Source organism: Lampetra planeri, chromosome 70 (genome assembly GCF_965212315.1).
Source record: "Lampetra planeri chromosome 70, kcLamPlan1.2.h2, whole genome shotgun sequence".
Classification (NCBI taxonomy): Eukaryota; Metazoa; Chordata; class Hyperoartia; order Petromyzontiformes; family Petromyzontidae; genus Lampetra; species Lampetra planeri.
The window spans coordinates 826,733-851,145 of record NC_136175.1 but is presented as its reverse complement, the minus strand read 5'-3'; the positions used below and the strand labels follow the sequence as shown (position 1 = coordinate 851,145).

At 47.5% G+C, this 24,413-nt stretch overlaps 1 protein-coding gene across 1 annotated transcript in view; it reads right to left on the bottom strand.

The window, feature by feature from the left end:
- Positions 1-600: 600 nt before the first annotated feature.
- LOC144737502 (elastase-1-like) overlaps positions 601-24,413 on the bottom strand; it is a 51,057-nt gene continuing 27,244 nt past the window's right edge. The window contains exons 4-9 of the mRNA XM_078620220.1: positions 20,022-20,150; positions 19,089-19,225; positions 16,965-17,107; positions 15,863-16,039; positions 2,351-2,555; positions 601-779 (exon numbers count right to left, since the gene is read on the bottom strand). Of these exons, the coding sequence (XP_078476346.1) occupies positions 772-779; positions 2,351-2,555; positions 15,863-16,039; positions 16,965-17,107; positions 19,089-19,225; positions 20,022-20,150 (799 nt within the window). The 3' untranslated portion in view covers positions 601-771. The remainder of the gene's footprint in view (positions 780-2,350; positions 2,556-15,862; positions 16,040-16,964; positions 17,108-19,088; positions 19,226-20,021; positions 20,151-24,413) is intronic.

The following is a 24,413-nucleotide window of genomic DNA, read 5'->3' as shown; positions in this document are numbered from 1 at the left end:
GAGCGGATCATAAACAAGGTTTTCCCGCTCAATTAAACGGTCAGGGTCAAATGGGGTGAGGTAGGATCCAAACGCCAGATTGGGAAGGACCAATCGGAGGCTTCCACAAGGTGGCCTGGGATTGGACAACCCAGCCACGAACAGGTATAAAAGCCAGAGCGCTGAGAGCTCTTGGCCAGTTCTGCTACACGAAGACCCAAGTCGGTCGAAGACAGATAGAACCCTGGACCAAGCCTTCCAGCCCTTGTCAGGGCTGGGACTCAGAGTAACCAGTGGTCAGGGGAGATAGGTCCTGGATAGGACCCTGGCTCCCAGCCTTCCCGCCCTTGAGGGCGAAGGTCCTGAGCGACCAGAGGTCGGGGACAAGCCGGGCCAGCGGCGCGTCAGTGTGCCTCACCTAGGTCCAAGCCGGAGGACGCTAGACTAGCGGGGAGATTAGATAGACCGCAAGTCCGGAGGCTGTACCTCCGTAGAATAGGAGCGAATTGTGAGTGTGAGCTGTGCAGGGTCAGGAGGCTGTACCTCCTCAGGTTAACGGGTAAGGGGACCTTATAACCCTTGTGTGTTAGGGACTGTGTAATTAAGACAATACACAGTGTGTGCCATATAGAAGTTTATTAGTCTGTCCTTTACAACACTACAAACCTTACTCAATTTCCCAAAACACGTGTTTAGTAGGTATATCTTATAATCTGGTACATGTGTTTATGAGGGGACTGTGATAGCTGTGTTTAGTCCTTGAGTACATTGCAAACATAAATCAGCATCACTTCATAGGCCTGCAAAACAGACACAACAGAGTTACACAAGGCTAATGGAGAGCCACAGCCTCGCACAAAAACACACAGACTCACTGACACATGTGTAATAAAGGTCGTGTAAGCGACTTCTGGAATCAGGGTCTTTATTTCTCTTTCGTTCACAGCTCTCTTCGTATAAATTCACTACTGTCTTACTCCTTCACGCTGTTGACAGACAGCGTGTGAGAGAGAGAGAGACTCTTGCTGCCACGTGGCAGGCCTGGACCCCCGCTCCTGCGTGGCGTCACCCTTCGTTCGATCCAGATCTGACCACGTGTTGCCCGTCTCCACCCCTTTTAATACCAGGGTCACGTGGTACCTTTCTACCAGTCCTGGTTAACCTCCATGGAATCTTCCAGATTCCATCCTACAATACCAGGACCACGCCCCTGACTCGTCCCCCCATTGGCTGTGGCTAAAGCCAGCAGATCCAATCATCTCCTCCCAGGTGTCACCTTCCCATTACGTCAGGGCCACGCCCCTAGATCTCTCCCCATTGGCTATGGGCCTGGACCGGTAGAGCCAATCATCATAACGAGGTGTGATCAATCAACCACCCGGATATACCCACACATTACACATGCACTCACAGGGAGAGACGGAAACTCACATAGAGACATCCAGATTCACAGAGAGATGCACAAACACACAAGACACAAGGACTCAAAAAGACAAAAATTCCCATACATAAACACACACACTCCCACAAATACATACGGACTCACACAGGGACTCATACTCCCACAGTGACACAATTATAATCCTCATTAAATTGTCTCCATTGTATGATCCAAATTTCCAGAAATAGAAAATTATGATGTAATTTACTCCATTGCGATTACAACAGCATCAATAATTTCCCCTTTCTGGCAGCAGACAAATACATGAGGACAGCTGCCACTGGGGGTGCTATAGGTGAAACCATATTAGAGGTTTTGGGTTAGATCGCATAAATATAAATGCGTTGTTAAACCTACCACCACCTGTCACAGCCAATTAGTAAGGTTTGTCAAGTTAATAGAACGTGTCAATTCGTTACGAGTATAGCACAATGGTGTGTTGGAGAGTAAATCCACAACATTTACAATTCGTGACTTAAAGCTTTCGTGACTGCAGGAGTTCATATTCTTTGGGTCTTTCGGTAAAGTCACGTGACTTTACCGAAAGACCCAAAGAATATTTACAATTCGAGTATGACGCTTCGCCAGTAATTACAACTAGCATAACCAGGCGACAGCCAGGTTTGTGGTGCGATCCCATTGTTTTGTTTTTAACCACGCAACAACATTCAGCACCCCGTATTGTCAAACTAATGCATAGGGACAGCTGCCACTTGGGGTGCCATACATCGACCACACAGCGACAATCATCGCCCCCTACTGGCAACAGACGAATGCCCCAGGTCACTTTTGCAAATTCGACTATATTCTGATCTCTCACCTGGTTTCTCACCTTGAGCTCTGGCCTGGTCACACATTAAATTTGACACTTGAACCCTCATCATTACTACGATGGTTGTAGTGATGCGTGTGGCTTTGTTTAACACTCACAGAACATCAGTGCGATACTGATGAGGATTGATGCGGTGTACTCCCACATCAACACACTGCAAGGAGGGGAGGACGAATTCTTGGTCGTTGGGACCCAATTCTTGGTCGTTGGGACCACATTCTGGGTCGTTGGGAACCAATTCTTGGTCGTTGGGGACCAATCCCTGATCGTCGGGGACGATTTACTGGTCGTTGTTGGTGATACCTGTACATCATCAGCAGCAATATTAATATCATCATTATCATCATAAGCAAGATTGATATTAAGATCAACATCAACATCATTCTTATCAGCAAAAAATAACATTATCATCATCATGAAAATCATCATCACCAACATGAATAATATCATCATCCGCAACATGAATAATACATTTATTATCAATATCATCTGCAACATGAAGAACATGACCATCGTGCATACATTTTGTGAGTTTGCGTCCGGGTGCTTCTTAAATAACAAAGTATGTTCGTGTTTATTTATCTTATCTTTTCTTTCTTTTTTCTTTTCTTTTCTTTTTTCTCTTCTTCTAACCTATAAAAGGCATTTTTTTGTCCGTCCGTCCGTCTGTCTGCGGGGGATTTGGCTCTCGGACCGTGGGGTTTACCGAGAATTTTTTTTGCCGGGAGGCACGCCCCGAGCCCCGCGGTGGGAATAGGCATTTCCATTTTTTTGTCCATAAACTTTAAAGCGGTTTAATTATCCATTGAGTGCGATTTCTCTTTATTTATTTATTTACTATTGCCGACTGGCACGTGACAAAGCACGCCGTTGCGCATGCGCGAAACGCTGACAGGCAGTTGCCCCTGGCAACGCACGCAAGCCGTCGCTGGAGGGCAGACGCCATTTCTCACTCACGTTAAAAATATGCACACGCGTTAACACGCGACGCTGAGGTAAATTCATCAAAGTTTCACGTCCTCTTCTCTACCCCTCCACCCCAATGTGTGCAATTACTATTATAGAGTCGGTGGATAATACAATTATAGCGATTAGACAGTATTATTGTAGCGCGGCGGGGGGGGGGGTAGCGGCCCAGCCCCCAGCTTCGGCCGGCTGGGCAATCTAGGCGAGGCCGGAGGCTCTGCACAGTACTAGGCCTCGACATCCGACTCTTGTCAGGCGAGGACTTTGTGCTCTAGAGTCGATATACCCAGCGTTGCCCGGGGGAAAATACATTTAAAATATTCAGAAAACATTAAAACATAACATACCAATGAAAATACAACTGTGTAATTAGTTTTAAACCCGACCGCGCCAAGAATCGATTCTCTGAATCGCGCAAAGGAATCGAAGGTTGTAGATTAATTAAGAATCGCCCTGTTCCCGTTTAATATAAGTTCGTTAATATAAACTGCTACTAACGGCGTTGCCCGGGGGAAAAATTGATTAAAAAAACTTCTGAAAACTTGCAAGCATAATATATACACATGAAAATTACTTGCGCAGAATGTGGTGCTAAAAAGTGGAAAGGAGAATCCAAGGGAATGTGCTGCAGTGATGGAAAAGTCAAACTTTGCCTTGTGCAGACGTCCCCCGAGCCACTCAAATCCTTGGTATTTGGTCATACCCCGGAGTCTAAACACTTTCTGACCAACATCAGGAAGTACAATTCCTGTTTTCAAATGACTTCTTTTGGTGCGACTAAGGAGATAGTGGAGCCAAGATTTATGCCGACATTCAAAGTTCAAGGCCAAGTCTATCATCGAATTGGATCCATTCAGCCACTGACTGGCGAAGAGCCACAGTTTTTTCAGATATACTTCATGGGAGATGAAGGTGAGCAAGGCAACCAGCGATGCAGCAATGTTCCTGGTGCCAGACTAGAAATTGTCCTCTCCCTTCAAGGGATGATCAACCAACACAAATGATTGGTTACAAGTTTCAAACATGCAGCACAACAAGTCACCTCCAATGATTATCAGGTTGTAATCAGTGCATCCAAGGTCCCAAGCGGGGAGCATGCACGGAGGTTCAATGCCCCAACTTGTGGTGAGGTTGCTGTTCTCATGGTGGGTGAAGAACATGGTAAGAGAGACATTGTGCTTCGATACCAAGACAACACCATCAAACGAATTCCTGAGACAAACAGAGCATATGATGCCCTACAATACCCCATTATACTGTGGCAAGGGCAAGATGGGTACCACGTCCAGATTCCTCAAATTATAAAAGCAACTGGACAAAGTCATTCTCGAAAAACTGTCTTCTCTAAGGACTTCTATTCCTTCATGATCATGGACAGGGAAGGCGGAAACCACATATTGAGGTGCGCCAACCTCTTTTACCAGTACGTTGTTGACGAGTATGCCAAAATTGAGAGTGAGCGCCTTCTTTACATTCAACTCAATCAAAAACGCCTGCGTGTAGAACAGTATGTTCATCTCAGGGACGCTATCAATGCCGACAGAGATGCAAACGTTCAGAATGTGGGGAGATTAGTTATCTTGCCTTCATCCTTCACAGGTGGCCCAAGATACATGCACGAGAGGACTCAAGATGCCATGACCTATATCAGGCAATATGGCAGGCCCGATCTCTTTATCACCTTCACTTGCAATCCAAAATGGAAGGAGATCCAGGTTGAGCTTTATCAAAACCAAAAGCCAACAGAGAGACATGACATCATTGCAAGGGTGTTTAAACTCAAAGTAGTTGAACTCATGAGGCTCATTACTACAAAGGAAGGCGGCGTCTTTGGGAAGACAAGATGTAACTTGCACACAATTGAGTGGCAAAAACGTGGTCTTCCTCATGCTCACATATTGCTATGGATGAGGGAAAAAAGTTGATGCAAATGACATTGACTCAATCATCTGTGCTGAGCTACCTGACCCGAATCAAGACCCTGCCCTAATTGATGTGGTCTGCAAGCAAATGGTCCATGGCCCATGTGGGGAGTTCAATCCAAAATCGCCATGTATGCAAGACCGCAAGTGTACCAAGAAGTATCCAAGAAACTTAACACGTAGGCTTTCGCGACCAATGTTATTCATAATCAACGTTTTTGGGTTTAGATCGCATTATTTATAAATGTGTCGTAACCCTCCACCACCCGACACGGCCAATTACCTAAATTATCAACAGAAGGTGTATATCGGATTAATTGTGTATGTGGCAGATGCTATATTGGACAGACAGGGCGTAACGTTAGTGTAAGACTAAAAGAACACCAGAGAAATATTAAACTATCACAAACACAACTGTCGGCAGTGGCAGAACATGCATGCCAACAGGGACACTCAATTGATTTTGACAACGTGGAAGTGTTGTGTAAAACTAGTTACTACTGGCAAAGACTAATTAGAGAATCGATTGAAATTGAGAGAAACAGAAATAACTTTAATCGCTCAGACAGCTACAGGCTTAGTACGGCCTGGAAGCGTATTATTAAATAAGATACATTACAATTCCTTATAAGGGAAACAAACACTAACTGATTACTAATGTAGCATAATCACAATAAAACACATTCCAAATGATTACTAATCTACAACTCGCATCGTAACAACAGCCTGATTACTAATCTAGTATATAATTACAATCACTCCCCCCTTGAATCTTTGCACCTGATGAGTTAATGATGACGTCACCCTGCTGCTGCTCTATATAAGAACGGGAGACACAGCAGCGCCTCACCATTCTGGCGAATTGCCTGATGAGGAGGGCCCCGACCGCGGCTGGTTTGTATCTACCGTGTCTCTGCTGGTGTCGTGTCTAGTCTCGGCTCCCTGGCTGCCTGGCCAGTGGCAGCCTCGCAGGCCCTCGGGGCCATGGCGACCAAGCGATCTGGGGTGGTGAGCCAAGAGGCGGAGGATGGTGCGATGAGATGGCCTGGAGGAGGGAGACCCGCAGAGGAGAGGGACGAGGCGCGAGCGTCGACCTCGAGGCGAGCGGAGGAGGACGCCTGGTGGCAGCGGGCGAGGAAGGGAGAGGAGCCGACGAGGAGTAGGATGGTGTCGGCCAGACCAGGAGAGGAGGCGGAGGAAGCACCGAGCTCGGCGGGCCTGCAGGCGCAAGGTGCCCAAAGCGACGCTGTCCAGGCAAGTCCTGGACCTGTGGGGGCAGGGCGGCCCGAGGAGCGCGCAGGGCGGTGGCGCGGAGGTTCGGCAGGGAACTTCACCCCGCTACACGCTAAGAGGCATAACTGCGTGCGGGTGTCCTTTAAGGAGGACGTGCCAGAGGAGGTCACGATCGACAGACCGAGGTTCGTGCGGTCAGTGATGGTCGAAACTCTGAAGGTGGATCCGGCAGATCTGTTTTGCTTGATAGCCTTGCCAGGTGGCAGGGCTTTTGACGTGAGCTTTAAGACAAGTAGCTTACTGCAGCGTTTTATGACTTTGTTCGAGGAGAAGGCGGGGGAACGGCCACTGTCACTGCTGAAGCTCCAACTGCTCTCTGAGCTCGATACAAAAGTGGTCACCATATTTTTGTACAACGATGCTCTGCCAGACCACGACGTCGAGGTGTGGCTGAGGCAGCACTGCCTGGTGCTTTCGGACAGTAAGCGGGTCCAAGACTCTTTAGGGATCTGGACGGGCGCCAGGCAATGGCGAGTGAGGTCTGAGAACGGCAGAAGGGGCTCTGCAACACATCCCGAGCGCCCTGAACATTGGTGGCAATAGGGGCTACGTGGTGTATGCGGGGCAGCCGAAGCTCTGCAGGCGATGTGGGGGGAGTGGCCATCTGGCTGCAGCGTGCGAGGCACGGATATGTTACCGATGCAAGGCACGGGACCACGTTGTGGCAGAATGCTGCGCCCCGGCATTGTGCAACCTATGCGGGAATAAAGACCACCTGTACAGGGACTGCCCGCTGTCGTACGCAAATAAGGTCCGCGCACATAGGAGCAGGGTGGCGGATGGAGAAGGGGAGGTGGCCGAGGACGGGCTGAAGCCAACGCAGCCCGGCGGGAAGATGGAGGACGGGGGTGGAGAGGTGGGCAGGCAGGGTACGCCACTGCAGGACGAGAGGGAGGAGGGGGAGATGACATCGGAGGAAGACGCGGATCCCACGGGCCGGCAGGTGGAGCACCCTGGGGACAAGGACGAGGAGGCCGTGGGAAAACCCCCCGACCCAACGGTGGTTGACTGGGCGGAGGCGGTGGAGGCGGGGGAAGACGGAGAGGAGCAGCAGAGGGAGAGCACCAGGAGGGAGAAATTCAAGAGGGTGGTGAAAAGGAAGCAGAAAGCGCCGCGTGGCCCAGCGAGGTCGACCCGCAAACGGGACCTGGAGGCAACAGACTCCTCGATAGACGCGAGGTCGTCGGAAGATGGTGCTGTGGCGGCTAAGACCAACCAGGGAAGAGGGCTGCCCAAGGAGCCTAGGAGAGGGGAACAATTGCAGGGATTGGCTGACACAAACCTGTATGAACTATTGGACGATGGGTCTGGGTAGGGAGAGACAATTCTGGGTATGGACCTTACCGTAGCATCAGTAAACGTGAGGGGAATGTGGGGCAGGGCTAGGAGGGGGGCCATTCTACATTATCTACGGTCCCTGAAAAAGGACGTTTACTTTTTACAGGAGTGCCACTTGCCATACTCCCTTGGTCGAGAGGATCTGGCTAGGGACTGGGAGGGACACTGCTTCTGGTCCGGAAGCAATGTTAATAGGTGCTCAGGAGTGGTTATCCTCCTAGGTAGAAAGAACATAGAGGTGCAGGAGGCCCGAGAAGTGGTCCCGGGACGACTCCACTATGTCGATGTTGCATATGGTGGGGCGGCGGTCCGGCTGATCAATGTGTACGCCCCCACAGGCTCTCCGGAACGTGTGGAGTTGCTAGAGAACGTGGCAGCCTTGCTGCTAACACGAAGACACATCGTCATGGGGGGTGATTTTAATTGCCCTCTAACCCTGGCGGACACGCGGCCAGTCGCCGGATGTCGAAAGTTGGACCCCTCCTCTAGGAGGCTGGGGGCTTTGGTTGGAGATTTTGATTTGATTGACGCTTACCGGTCGTTACACCCAAAGCGACCAGGGTTCACATGGTCGAGTTGTTTGGGAACCGCACACTCGAGGATTGATTTCCTCTTTGTCTCTGCCAAGGTTAAAGTGGAGAGAGTGGAAAACGAACCTTTCTCTTTTTCTGACCATAAGATGATAGCGGGGGGGCTCAGAATCCCAGATGGGTTGAGGTTGGGAAGGGGAATCTGGCGCATGAACTCGGGACTGCTGGAGGACAAAAAGGTGGTGGAGGAATTTGTCAGGCAGTACGAGGAATGGAGGAGCCTGCGGTGCTGCTTTGGCACGATAGCTGAATGGTGGGGAATGGTGAAGGGGCGAATAAAGTCCTTTTTCCAGTCCCAGAGTAGAAGGAGGAGTGTAGGGGTTGTGTTGCGGGGATTGAATGAGAGATTGGAGGGAGCATATAAACTGATGGAACTGGGATTCCCCGTCATGGGAGAAATAAAGCAACTAAAAGATATGATCTCTGCGGTGTGGGAGAAGCAGGCCGCGCAACTTGCATTCAGGGCTCGGGTGAAGGCGGTCGAGGAGGGTGAGCGTTGCACGCGTTTTTTCTTTAAGAAGTGCAGGAAAGCGGACAACACAATCCGAGAATTGGTTTGTCCCAGGTTAGGTAGACTCAAGAACACAGAGGGGATAACGGAGGCCGCCAGGGGTTACTACAAGGAATTGTACAGGAGCAGGCCGTCAGATGAGGGGGCGCGGAGCACACTGCTAGGGGGGGTAGATAGGGTTATTGAGGCTCCAGAGGAGATAAACAAGCATATCCAGAGGGCAGAATTGGATGAGGTGGTGGGGGGATTACGTCGGCACAGTGCACCAGGTTTAGATGGGATACCGGCTGAATTCTATGTTACGTTTTGGAGTACCCTCAGGGACGACATGTGGCAGATGTATAAGGAAATTACGGAGGAAGGCCCTGTGCCAGATTCAATGACAAGAGGGGTCATAACCCTTATATACAAGGGGAAGGGGGAGCGCAGCGACCTCGGGAGCTGGCGCCCGATCACCCTGCTGAACACCGATTATAAAATCCTGGCCAAAGTTATCGCGGCGCGTCTGGGGAAGGTGGTGGGGGAGGTGGTGGGGTCGGACCAGAAGTGTGCGGTTCCGGGCAGGCGGATATCTGATACCCTCGTTCTGTTGAGGGAGGTGGTGGAAACCACTGTGGAGAGGGGTAATTCATTGGGTCTACTCAGTTTGGATCAGGAGAAGGCATTTGATAGCATCTCGCACGATTATTTGTTCGCGGTTTTGAGGCAAATGGGGGTGGGGAAACAGCTTATAGACTGGATAGGGAAGCTATATCATAAGCTCACAGGTAGCCTGCTAATAAATGGAGTCCTCTCGGAAGGGTTTCCAATTGGGTCCGGTGTGCGGCAGGGGTGCCCGATGTCGCCGGTGTTATTCATAATGTGCGTGGAGCCTTTTTCCCAGGCTGTCAGGGGAAGTCGGCTGATTAGAGGGGTGAGCATGCCAGGGTGTGCGGAACCAGCAAAAATTGCAACGTATATGGACGATGTTGTCATTTTCTGTGGGAATGTTGCTACAGTATGGGAGGCCCTAAGACTTGCGGATAGATTATTTTTGGCCTCAGGATTAAAGGTGAATGTAAGCAAAAGTGAGCTGCTGATATTCGGTGACCCCAGGTTATTTGAGGGCCGCCCGCCAGGTATAACGGTCCAGGGTGAGGGTATCAAAATCTTAGGAGTCACGTTCTATAGGGAGGACTCGGCGACTAAGAATTGGCGGGGAAAAGAGTGCATGGTGAGAGGCAGGCTGGCTGGTTGGGCAGACAGGCGCCTTTCAATGGAAGGTAGAATGTTAGTTTTGAGGGTGGAAATCCTCCCGGTACTTATCTACCTGGCCTACGTGTTCCCGCCAGGGGCGCAAATGGCAAAAAGGTTGGAGCGCCTGTTTTTCAAGTTCATCTGGGGGGGAGGGATGGACCGAGTGAAGAGAGAAACAATGTACAAACGTGCTGAGAACGGTGGGAGGGGGGCCCCGAATGTCGTGTGCATCCTTAACACGATTTTTGTCTGTAATACGCTGCGACTATATTTCTCCAATGGGCTCCAGGTGAAAGCCTCATATTATGTTCGGTATAGGCTGGCGTGGCTCCTGAGACGGCTAAGCATGGCGTCGTTGCCGCGCAGCACCCCCCTGGCTTGGCCTCAGGGGTGGTTGTGCACCACGGTAAATGAATACATCACGAAGTACGAGCCGGACCGGACGCGAGGGTCGTGGGTTCCCAGGGAAGTCCTGGCGGAAATGTCGAAAAAGGAGGTCTGCACAGAGGTGCCAGGTGCTCGGGGTACCCGGGCACGACAAATTTGGGAAAACGTAGCATCGGCAGCCCTGACCAAAAGGCAGCGGGACTTATCCTGGCTGCCCGCATGGCACAGGCTGGAGTGCAGACTATTTATGTGCTCCCGCAGATTGGCCCGCTCACCTGATTGCCCGAGAGGCTGCGGCCTGGGAGAGAGCGCTGCTCATGCCCTCGTACAGTGCCCATTTGCCCAGGAGGTGTGGGAGTTAAGCCGACCCCTGCTGTCCCATTTTTGCCCCGTAAAGGCCACAGCGCCTAATATGATTTGGGGGATGTTCAGGCAGAGAGCGGGTGGGGTCTGGGCTCAGGCATGGGCCGTCATAGGTGCCGTAAAAGAGGCCCTGTGGATGGCGCGCCAGAAACTGATTAAGGGCGCCTATATGTCGCCTCCCGAGGTGTGCCGACTGGCCAGGGGGCTGTTGGAGAGGGTGGTGGAGGTGGAGCGGGCGACAGCGGGCGGAGCAGCCACGGGCGCGAAGTGGCGGTGGCCGCTGCCCAAGTACGGGATGGGCTAATTCGAAACGACCCCCCCTCATTTCGAGAATGAGTGGATGAACGTACCCCCCCCCTTTTTTTTTGCGACGGTGAATTTTTGTTTTTTCTGAGTGAAGGGTGTGAAAGAGGGGAACTTGATCGCGGCGTAGCTCAGTGCGTCGGCAGTGAAGGGGATCCCCTGTTCCCGTTACGTTTGTGGTTTTTCCGGTCCTATTGGCTGTACAAAGCAGAGGGCTGCTCCTGCTTGAAAGGAAATAAAAACCTTAAATCGCAATTACCAGCGAAACGGCGTACTCAAATTGTAAATGTTGTGGCTTCAACACACCGGTGGGCTAAAGCAGTGAACTATTTGTCTTTTGTCAACGTGACACATTTTTACTGATTGGCCGTGTCGGGTGGTGGAGGGTTACGACACATTTATAAATAACGCGATATAAACCCAAAAACGTTGATTATGAATCAAAGAAACTCAGGCAGGGCATGATGGCTATCCTCTATATCGTCGCAGAAATATAGAAGACTAGCGGTAAGTACCCGGCGTTGCTCGGGCGAAAAAGGCAGACACACACATGAACTTACATACAGACATTGACCCACACACATAGAAACACATCGACTTAGACGCACACACACACATATGGTTAAACCCAGGATGGATCGTTAGCAGGCCAGCCTAAATGTTTCTAACCGGCGAAGATGTTCCATTAGGGGGGTGCACGTTTCGCAAGCGTAGAGAAGGGAGGGAATTACCGTGGCCGAGAAGACCTGGAGCTTCATGCGGAGCGAGAGAGCAGGTAGCTTCCACACAGTGTAACGCAGCCGATGAAAAGATAATGGCGCTCGATGATTTTGAGTGAGACCTCTGCTGTTAAACCGGAGCCGGTCATGAGCACACTGGCCAGGTATGGGAATCTCGGCAATCTCTCCACAACTGCCGCATCACCAATTGTGAGTTGTGGGGGTGGATTGTTCGATGGTACAAAATACCCAGGCAGGTGCTTAGTTTTGGTGGGGCTGATGGTAAGGCCCCACCTCTTAGTGGCAAGCTCCAGGTTGAGCAGCTGTGAGCAGCAACCACCAGAGCATCGGCATACATAATATGGTTGAGCAATAGGGAGGCATCCCTTGACCGCACCCGGGCATCGATCAGCCTCCCATTGTATCTGTACCATATGGTAATTCCTCGGGTACAGCCATTGAAGGCTTCACGAACTACGTGCTCAAAAGATATGTTAAATAATGTGGAGCCAGAAGACATCCCTCTCACACCCGAAGGTGTAGAGGAAATGGCTCTGACTGACGACCACGTAGTTTGACGCGGGGCCGCTCACCATCATGAAGGTCCTTAAGGATCGTGAGCAAAGTTTGAGAGACTCCGAAAGCATGAAAAACAACCGAGAGGCCAGGCCTACTGATGGTATCATCGGCCTTGAGCAGGTCAATAAAGCACATACATTCACTCACACGCACACATGGACCTACAGACATGCAAAGAAATTGACTTACACTGACTGACATGGAGCCATGCACACAAAGCGACTAACACAGACGCCCATGGACTGACACACAGACATATCGACTCACACACACAAACACATGGACTTACACACACACACATATGGACTCACACACGCATAGACATGCACTTTAGATACACACACACATGGAGTTACACACACATATATCGACGTACACACAGACATCGACTCACACACACAAACACATGGACTTACACACACATACATAGACTGACACACATTGCCCTACACACACATAGACATATGGACTGCGACACACAGACATTTACTTTAGATACACACACATGGATTAACAAACACACATCGACACACATAGACACACAAAGGCACATTCACTTACACACTCAGATGGAGCCATGCACACACATCGACTCACACACACGCATTGACGTACACACATCGAGTGAAACACAGACGTATAAACTAACACACACATGTGAACTAACACACACAGCGACAGATACGCACACAAATGGACTGACACACACACAAACACTTGTACGTACACACACACGGGGCGTTGTCCATTTGAAAAAGACAGACACACACATGGACCCACACACATAGAAACCCTTCGACTTACATGCACACAAACACATGGACTCACACACACAGACATCGACTTTAGGCACACGCATCTAGTTTCTGCACACGAACATTATAATAGTAATAGAGTATTAGGCAACTTATTAGTTTCATAATAGTAAAGAATGAAGCAGAGTTGTTATGTGCACACAAACATTATCATTGTAATGTTTGTAAACGTATTTGTTTAATAATAGTAAACAATAAACCTGAGTTCTTAGCGAAAGATTTAATAAAATTGTACTTTACATTGGCGTGGTGACGCCTCGTCCCGTGCAGAGCCCGCGGCCTCGCCTAGATTGGCAAGCCGGAGGTGAGACATTGCCAGGCTGCGAGCTGGGCCGCTACCCCCGCCCCCCCCACCATCCCCCTGCCCTCGCCATAATAATACTATGTAACCGCTTTAATAATATAAAATTAATATCTATGGACTTTATATGAGTAACTGCACGCATTGGGGTGGGGGGGGGGGGGAAGAGGACATCACACTGTGAAGATAAATCGGCAGCGTGATGTGTATATCTATTCCATGTTAAACGCGTAAAATAAAATGTCTCCCGTGACTGGAGCGAACGCGCATGACTTGGCAGGGTCCGCCCCCCCCCACGCAATTGGCGTCACTTGGTACGGTCGATGTCGCGCAATAAGTAAATAAGGAATAATAGAAACGTCACAAATGTGTTAATTAAACTACTTTAAAGTTTACGGACGGGAAAACGGAATAGTCTAAACCCACCACGGGGCTTAGGGCGTGCCGCCTGGAAAATTATTACGGTCTTAAACCCCACCGTCCGAGAGCCAAATCCCCCGCAAGCGCGAGCGTGCGGAGACTTTTATATATAAGAAAGAAGAAAGATAATATATATATACATTGGGGGGCTGATCGATGCTCGGGTATAGTCAAGAGATGGCTCCCTATTGGTAAACCATGTTAGGTAATTGCTGCCCACTCTGAGAAGGTGTTGGACATGCCGCTGCACCTGAATAATCCTACTAAGAGATGGAGTCTTACCATCAACTCCACAAAAAAGGCACCTACCTGGGTATTTTATGTCATTGAATGTCCCCCCCTTTCACTCTCAATGAGGGAAGGGGCAGTTATGGATAGAGTGGAGAAGAGTTCGTACCTGGGCAGTGTGCTTATTACCAGCTCTGGTGTGGCAGGAGAGGTCTCACTCTGAATCCGTCAAATTTAAATTATGTTTTTATCAGCTGAATAATGCGGTGTGGAAGCTACCTGGTCTATTGCTCTATAGAAAGCTGCGAGTGTTCTTAGCCACAGTGATGCCTTCTCTTCTCTGAGCTTACAAAACATGGAGCCTTCCAAGGGAATATCTGCACTGGATTTAAACATTCAGGCTTGCCTGCCGATGATCGTTCTTGGATTTAAACAAATTGCATTGCGTGACAGACTCACATATCCTTGTAAGATCTGGACACACTCCAATTAATGAGTTCTTCCAGCAGTCGAGACTGCATTGGCTCGGTCATCTAGCTTGCATGCCCAACCACTACATGCCTAAGCAGCTTCTGTTTGGCCAGATAGATAGGGCTAAACAGGCGCGGTCAGGGCTAGAGAAGAGAGGGACTGACGTATTACAGAAGGATATGGAGCTGATTGGACTTGCCAATGACTGGTACCAGCGATGTCCAGATTGGCCTCTGTGGAGGAGGTTCATGAAAGACGCTACTGGCCAGTTGGAGGCAGTCGCCCTCCAGCAAGAAAAGAGATTGCAGGAGTGACGCTCATAACAATAAGCTGGGTGCCTTGGCAGCTAAAACGTCATATGTCAGTCAAACCATGGCATCTGGGTCTGTTCTGTGATCTACTGCCAAAGAGCCTTCGATACAACACGTGGCCTCAAAGTGGACTTAGCGTCGCACAAGCGCCGTGGTGACACCACTGCCACGTAGTGGCGAATGCTGGTTGATGCTGGTGGTGAAACATTCTGTGTGGCTCATTCTCTTTCTCTATGAGCGCTGTGCACAATTATACTAAGTGGCTAAACGGGGGCTCTCGACGGGTATTTCCTGCCTGTGTGAGTCTCTGTGACTGTGTGTGCCTCTGTGCGTGTCTGCCTGTGCTTCCACTTCTCTGGGTATAGCTGTGTGTATCTCCGTCTCTTTGTGTGTATTCATGTTTGTGTGACTCTATCTGCGTCGGTGTGTGTCTTTATCTTGTATATGTCTCCATGTTTCTCCGTGTCTTTGTGTCACTCCGAGCCTCTTTTGTCTGTTTCTCTGTTTGTCTCCGTGTGTGTGGATGTCTCTGCATGTATCTCCATGTCTGCGTGTCAACCGTATGTCTCAGTCTTTGTTTGCCCAATTGTGCATGCGCGTCTGAAGGAGTTGAGAGGGCTGGGGTGGGGGCTGACGGCTTTCCGTCGTACATCGCCGCCACCAATGCAGAGGGCAGGGCGGGAGATGGAGAGTGGGGGCTTGAGTTGAGTGAGTGAGTCATTCTTCGTATGAATCAGCGGGTGAGTGATAATTATCTGTGTGAGTGATTTTCTGTATGCGTGAGTGAGTAGGTGAGTGAGAGAAAAGAGATGCACAGACTCGTACAGAGACGTGCATGCTCGTTATGAGTTACACACCGTCGTGGGGAACTGCATCCCCGTGATGGAGGTGATCCAGGGATTGTAGTCGGACACGCGGGTGAAGACGCTCGGCTTTGCGTAAAAGTTACAGCCTAAAGAAGACACGAAGCTCGCGATGCCGTGCACCTCCCACCCTCTGTCCGTCTTACAGTTCAGGGGGCCCCCCGAGTCTCCCTGCATATAAGGACAATTGTAATAATAGTAACAATGACTTCGTTTTATACAGCATCATTCATGACGATAGGCATCTTGTAGCGCATGGCAAAATACAGGGTGCCGAGGCACGAGAAGGAACCGCAGACATGCCAATTAAACGAGTGATTGCATGTGGGAGGAAACAAGAACACCGACAAAAACAAAGCGTGTGCGAGGTGGCAACACTATCCGATACATCACAGCTGGATAGAACAAATGGGGATTAGCAGGCTAAACCACGCGCCAAGGAAACTGTACAGCATTATAGGAAGCAACTGCACAGCATTTGTGAGTAGCACTCACGGGGCTCCGAAAATAGGGGCCTCGAGCACAGCGTGAAGCCAGGAAACCAGGCCGGGCTTAGATGCCCTCGTGTCGAGCCACCAGAACCCCAATGAGTTGGGCGAGTCTCATTATCCAACACGCCTAACATTACAAAAACATATCGAATGCATTGTCATGCATTCTAAACGCATTCTACCGTAAACACTGTGAAATGTTGTCAAAGATAGTCTTGCAACCTACGGCGATATACTGTGTTGTGTTTATTTTGTACAGTTTGGCATAGTGTGGTTATGCACAGTAATCACCATTCAAGTGTGTTGCCCTGCAAGTCATGAATCTCAGTGCAAACATGTGGAGCTTGAGATTCTAAAACGATCACAAACAGGGAGCTGCAATTCACTGGGCACACGTAGCAAGCATAGTGTCAGATAGGGATGGCTTCCTCGTATGGAGACTGTGTGGAATTATAATATAATTTAGCCAACCTGGTGCAGATAAATGCGAAATCCGACTTGCAGGTGTTTTGCTGCATTGGAATTGCAATGGCCTCTGATTACTGACACAAAGTCAGCGTTAATAATATATTTGCATGAAAGGTGTGTATAACAATTACACTCACGTTGCAAACAGAGTGAAGGTTGTCCCCTGCACAGACCATGCTGGGCTTCACTGTGGTTCCCCAATACTCGTTGCTGCTGCATTTGGCGTAGCTGATAAACGGAAGCTTCACTTGTTGAAGAGTGTCGGGCGATGGGCCCCCGGCTGATGAAATGCAATCAATGTGACAAATTCAAAAGAAAAAACAGTGTTGTTGTGGTGTATACATTAAAAGAAGTAGGGGCGGTTACATGGCCCAGCCGTAGCATGCTAGCATCTTATTGAAGAGGTTTATGGTGGTCCGACATCATCAGTACCCCTTGGTTATAACTGCAGGTGTATAAACCATACCATTCTAGGTATGGTAAATACACACCTGTGTCACAGTGCACATTAACCATCCCATGACATTATTTGAAAACAGTAGGCCAGTGTGTGCCAGCGCCATGGTCCCTTATACTGGTAGGAACGAAGTGGACCCGCCTACAATAGATTATATCGTCCGTCCGTTTGTCCGTCCGTCCGTCCGTGTAGCAACATCGCCCCCTACTGCAAACACTTGGCATGACCCTACAAAAACCTTTAGACTCAGTGACGCTTTCCTGGCTAAACAAGTGTAACATTCCCTTATAATTCCCTCAGATAGCTTTTAATTAAAACATTTAAATTAATGAGGCTTTCCTGGCTAAACAAGTGTAACATTCCCTTATAATTCCCTGAGATAGCTTTTAATTAAAACTTTTAAATTAAAATTTAACTCACAGCGCCCTAAAGCCTACAGCTAGGCCTAAAGCCTCGTACTACGCCTCAAACTCTCCCTTCGTATTGTACCCCCGCGTGTGTGCAAGGGAGTTAATGTTTAACAATGTTACATTCCCTGATGCTTTTAAATAGAAACATTTAAATTTAAAACTTTTACATACAAAATAAACCATTTAAATTAAAAATTAACTCACGGCGGCCTAAAGCCTACAGCTAGGCCTAAAGCCTAGAACTAGGCCTCAAACGCTCCCTTCGTATCGTACCCCCGCGTGTGTGAAAGGGAGTTCATGTTTAACAATGTTACATTCCCTGATGTTTTTAAATAGAAACATTTACATTTAAAGCTTTTACATAAATAATTAAAACATTTAAATTAAAAATTAACTCACAGCGGCCTAACGCCTACAGTTAGGCCTAAAGCCTAGAACTAGGCCTCACACTCTCCCTTCGTATCGTCCGATTAGGTGTAGCAACATCGCCCCCTACTGCAAACACTTGGCAGGACCCTACAAAAACCTTTAGACTCAGTGGGGCTTTCCTGGCTAATACATTATGTTTATATTCTTTGGTTATTCGTTCCTACCAGCCCACCCCGCAGGGTCCTGTTTAAACGAAAAATAGCTGAAAATTGCTCAATTGGCATTACACATAGCACCGTGGCCCCTACTGTGAAACTACTGCAGACTATCTTAAAACAGCACCTTCATGATATCCTCGTTTCATAATAATAGCGTGAATAACAAATGTATTTAAACAATATTTTAGATCAGCAGACAATATGCCTCCCTCCACACATATAAAATGTATTCGTGTTTTTTTATACATCTCATCAGCCACACGTCCTTCTTGCAATGTATAATTTTACCAGCATTGGTTTAAGCAAGCATTACTGCTGATAAGACACTGAATGTCGACAATGTTCCAGAGTTTTGATTGTGTGGAACTAATGCTGATGAAATTATGCACTCTCAGAGTCTTTGTTTTCACGAATGTGAAAACCACATTTTATGTGGGAATCAAGTCAGATACAGAGGTATTTATAAGGATGAACAACATTTTAAATTGAGGAACTGCAAAGAGTTAAAAAAGTGTGCTTGATGATTTTGGAAATTTAGGCATTTCATGTAAGTTCCCTTTAATAGAAGTATTAATGCCATGTGGTTATGTAGGATAATAATGAAATTAAATTGCAGTTTCCTTTGTAAATTGAGGACAGAAGATTCAGGTAAATATAGGTTTATATCATAAGCACAGAAATGTATTTATGTACGCAATTGCTTTGTGCTGGCATTATTTATACAAAGGGAGCACCACGATAGACCTTTGTTGATCCTGGAAAAGACAGACGTTACCAAATATAATGCTTTGTTTGTTTGGTCCTTACTTGACAGACGTCCCCAGCCGGTCGCAAAACACTCGGGGTTGTTGGATAGGATGTGTTCCGGGTAGGGCAGGGTAGCAGGTTGGGTCGTGTTGGTGATCGGCACAGATTCATTGAGCTCAATGAGTGCAAGGTCAAACCTGCATGGGGTGGTGCGGGCACGGTGAGTGGACAATGGACGAAGGGGAAGCGGAGTTTACGGTAACAGTGCATGAGGAATTATACACGAGTCATCGCTTTCAGAATCATTCAAGTTGCATGGTGAATACGACTCTAGCCACTGCAAGGCACCTAATCAAAGGCACCTTGTGATATATTTGCCCTTATTTCTGAGTTACAAGGTAAGGGTTAGCCATACAATGTCTTAGTCATGCCAGCACTAGAAGGAGCTCTATAGTATATTTGGTTCACAGATATGGTGGGTGGGGAAAGGTGGATATACCCGCAATTAATGTCATCATATAGGACCTGACAATCGATTGTGCTGTGTACATTTTACTGCTAGGTGAGTAGAGGTGAGAGCATAAAAAAACGTCTTAATTTATCCAACTGCCATGCCAGGAGATCGAATAAAACTGGGGGCCTCTGGATTGCAAGACCAATGTGATAACCATTGTACTACTATGGCAGCTCCATTTGTTTTTTAATTTAATAAAATATAAAACACACGGTTATTGCTCTATATAATCTTGTATGTGCGGGAAACTTGTAACTGATTGTTCTTTACCATGTTTTTGAATGTGGTTACCTGTAACACAGAATCAACTATTTAAACAATTTTAAAGTGGAAACAATTTAAATGTTCCCCATCTCCATCGACCCACGCTGACCAGCGTGGTAATGTATGCACATATAACCTACACATCCCGCCATAGGTGTGATGAAGCCCTTATCCAGCAGTGGATTGACCAATGGGCTATACATGTATATACGTACCCATAGTCTGCAAAGTTTGTATTCCATCTCGGATGGACGTGTATATTCTTGATTTGCACATGAAGTTGTCCCTCTTCAATCATTTTCAAATTGTGTTTTCCAAGACGCACGGACTGAGAATAATTAGTGCTGTAGGAGATAAAGGGAAGCAGGAGATTAGAAGGATTAATGAGGTACAAGGATCGGTCGCTCACTTCATAACAGTTCTTCGTTTTGAGAAAAAAAACACATTCACTCCGGCCCTACCATGTGGCCGAAATGTCTGATGCGTGACAGTCAACCCAATTTTTTTTTATTATAAGACCTGGAATTCAGCGAAATTAAGTAAAAATCCAAAATGTATTTGATAGTGTTTTGTACAATCATTGTTGATCGCATTGAGACCATGAATTCATCACACTGGAGAACAGCGTTTAAATCACGCCTCTGTTTGTGTAAGTTTATTGATCTCGATGTAAGATATGTGGTGACCAGGTGTCAAAGTGTCCACACGTATGCCTTTGTATGTATGTATGTTGAACTTCTTTCTGACTGCGTAGTCAACCATTCTAATCGGAGGTGTGGGGGAATGACACCAAACTAATCACTAAAAGCAGTTATAAAGAAATGGGTTTCCAATCTAGATTTTCGCAAAAGCCACTGCGAGGATGACCAGAGTTTGTATGATAGATTATGCTCCTTGACGAGATCAACAATGTTTTGTGGTTCATTTATGGCAAGCACTTTGTGTGTAATGAGTGAGACGTTATAATGTATTCGTTCAGCAACCTGAAGCCAATGCAGCTTAGGAAACACCGGACGGAAGCTGTGCTTTCTGTGTGGAGTTTGTACGTTCACCCCTGTAGAGTGTGAGAGTAAGTGTTTGATATTTGGGATGGACAGTCCATCACACAGTGCAGGAAACTGGGACAGGGAATGAAGGGGGTGTGGGAGCGTGGCGATGAGCTGTCAGAAGCTGTGAGTCTCAGGCTACAATGGACTCACCTCGCCCCATAAAGGGGTGGTGAGGAATAGTGGTAGCATTGGCTTACGCTCCACCAAAGACGAATATCAGTGGAAGGATACAGTCAAGGCTGATTAGTCAGATGCATTCTATTACCTCTCTATCCCAGGTGATGGCTAAAGTGCCCCTAAGGATAAAGTAATCTTGCTCGGTGACTTTAATTCTAAAGTAGGTCATGACGCAGGCACCATGGCCAGAGTGATTGAAAAGCATGTGCCAGACCAGGTCAATAACGATGGTGGGAGGCAATTCGAATTCTGTGCAGCCCATGGGCCTCTACTCACCAACACAATGTACGAGCATTGGCACATCCATACAATATTATTTATGCACGCCGGAACCAAGCAATAACATGTGATGGACTATATAGTGATGGAAAAGCGAATGCAGGCCCATGTCCTCCACACCAGGACCTACTATGAAGTTAATCTGTCCACTAATCATCGACTTTTTATTTTTGTGGTGGTGGGCATCCACTTGGGACACCACTCAAACCCACAATAACCTGGTCTTGGCTTGCTGATAAAAGTTGCAAGAAATAATTTCATCATCGTTTTCAGCTGTGGCTGTTTTTTACCCCTTCCTCATGATGCCGAGGGAAAATGGGTGAGAGTTTAGGTCTGTAACTGCATTTTGTAGGCACTTCAGAACTCATTAGAAGCCCTGGCTGATGGGGGGAGGTTTCCGGATAGCTTAGTTAAAACGACAAGCCCACTCTCACCACCTACAACATCTGACATCGGAGAAAGGACGTTTGAAGGGCCATGCAGCACTGCAGGGTTGTGGGGTGATATTGAGTTGCTGAGGAGATTGATCCTGCCTTAGTAGCAAGCAATTAAGTATCGCTAATTAATTCTAGAAAAACATAACTGTCAGTACCACGTCGATTAAAATCCTTAAGGGAAAAGCGATGATCTGATCTCTAATCCCTAGAAACAGGTTTGCAGGTGCATAATTTTTTTTTTAAGTCTTGAAGGGAGCTTAGATAAAATCATGGGGTAAGGTGTATTTGACCCTGCTGGCACTATGTCACCTCTAATTTTGGAATAAATAACCACACCATATATGAGTGGCTGGCTGATGTGCCGTCTGTTGAGGAAGAGCCAATAGCAATCTGAAGTCTGAGACTAAGTAAAGCATTGTGCAATAATGACATCGCAAGAAAACTGCTGAAGTAGGGTGGCAATTGTGGGCAGGGTACCACATATGACATTCTTACAATCGTCTGATTCACAGTATGAGTTTTATAGGATTGGAAGGATGCGATGTAGGTTTAAGAAAGAGAACCTCACTGATTGCAACCACAGCTGGAGCATCTCCCTTATTAGTGTGAGCCTAGTATTGGCCTCACCAAGCATGACGAGGAGAGGCTTGAATAGCTCCAAAGTAGTTTCAATCTGGGAAGGTCCTGCACATATGCCATTTTCTCTATTCAACTGCTACAGCAGAGGTGTAGGGAAATTTAACAAGACCTATATGTCATCATGGGACCTCCTTTGCCAGTACCAAAATATGAGAATAGGGTTTCCCCTTTTTTCTGGCAACAAAACAGGCGATGTTAAAACACCAAACTTAAACCTTTTACAAGGAATTATTTCCGCATTAACCACAATACTTGTGGTCAGAATGCAAACAAAAAACATACTCTGATAATATATGCATTGTATTTTAAACTGATTGGTCCACACCAGACCTATATTCCAGGTTTAATGACCTGGTCTTGGCCTGTGATACCACCAAAAGGCCAGAGCTCTGAGTAAATCTGAATGCTTTCTGGATCTTTAACCCTTTGCTCATATTAATTAAGGACCGTCATGATGGTGGGCATGACGAGGAATAGCTGCGTGGCTCGGAGTCAGAACCATTTTATGTTCACCTTGGGGTGCGACAGAGATATCCTTTGGCCCCTGCACAATTTAACCATGTATTTTAAGACGATTTCTATCTCTATACCAGAGGAAGCTCCATCTAGTACAATGAGAGGCTGATTGTTAAACCAGTTAAAATTGTCATCGATGGTCTCCCTCTGAATCAGTCAAACGGCATTATATTTTCATCAGCTGTGTAAAGCTGTGTGGTAGCTATATTGTTGTTTGATATATATATATATAGTACCTTCAACCAAGGCGCTTTACAACAATTATAAAATAGTACCTAAGATGATAGTGGTTAAAATAAAGAGTGGAGTTATTGAAAGTGGTGTAGTTATGGTGACAGGTGGACAGAGGGGAGAGGTTAAGAAGTGTTTGGGGTAGTGATAAAGATAGGGTTGGAATCGGCCTGGCCGGAGTTGGGGGACGAGGGCAGGGCTTAGCAGTAGGATGAGCAAGGACAAAGAGATGGGTATTAATGGAAGAATGGAAGCAGGTGGTGAATGTGATTGTTTTATGTGCAGTTGGTTCCAGTGAAGGGTATGAAGAAGGGAAAGGTATGAGTGTGTAACTGGGAGGAGGGTGAGAGAGACAGAGGGGGATAGTCGAGATTGGAAGCATAGAGGGAGGGATAGGACATCGTAAGATATGAGGCAAGCAAGATAACGTGGGGCAAGACAATGGAGGGGTTTATAAACTAGAGTGAGAAATTTAAATAGATGGTGACAGTAGACAGGGAGCCAGTTGAGTTGGCAAAGTAGAGCAGAAATGTGGGAATTGTCGGGGAGGCTAAAATTATACAGGATGCGGCATTTTGTAACTGTTGGAGAGGAGTGAAGGTGTAGGCATGAAGGCCGAGGAAAAGAGAATTGCAATAAAACGAGGGAGTGAATCATAATCTTTATTTGTCCTTGATCACTCCAGCTATGAAGCTCTTTTCACAGATGTTCAGTAGGAGTTTAGCAGCAGAGAGCGACATGGGTAGACGGATTTTACGAATATTGAACAGGTGAAAGTAGCAAGTGGGGGTAGTGGCAGAGATGTGGCCAATCACTCCATGCAGGGCTCTGAGTCCTCTAGGCCACAGTTATGCCCTCCCTTACTCTTTGGGTCTTTCGGAAAAGTCACGTAGATAGAAGAAAAAAGAAGAAGAAAATCACGACGTTTCGATCGCAACGAAAGCAATCGTCTTTACCAAGACCCAAAGAGTATGAATTCCTGCAGTCACGAAAGCTTTAAGTCAAGATTATGCCCTCCCTTCTCTATGCTAATGAAATTTGAATCCCTTCAAAGGAAAATCTGCACTGGCCTATAAATTTAGGCTTTAATCAGACTAGATTGTTTGAGAAGCTCACATATCCTTGAGATATCTGGGCACAGTTACATCAGTGAGCTCCTCCAGAGGATAAGGCTGCGTTGGTGGGGTCATGTAGCCCGCATGCCCAGCCACCACATGCCCAAGCTGCTTCTGTTTGGCCGGGCAGAGGGGGATAAATGGGCACAGTTGGGCTGGAAAGG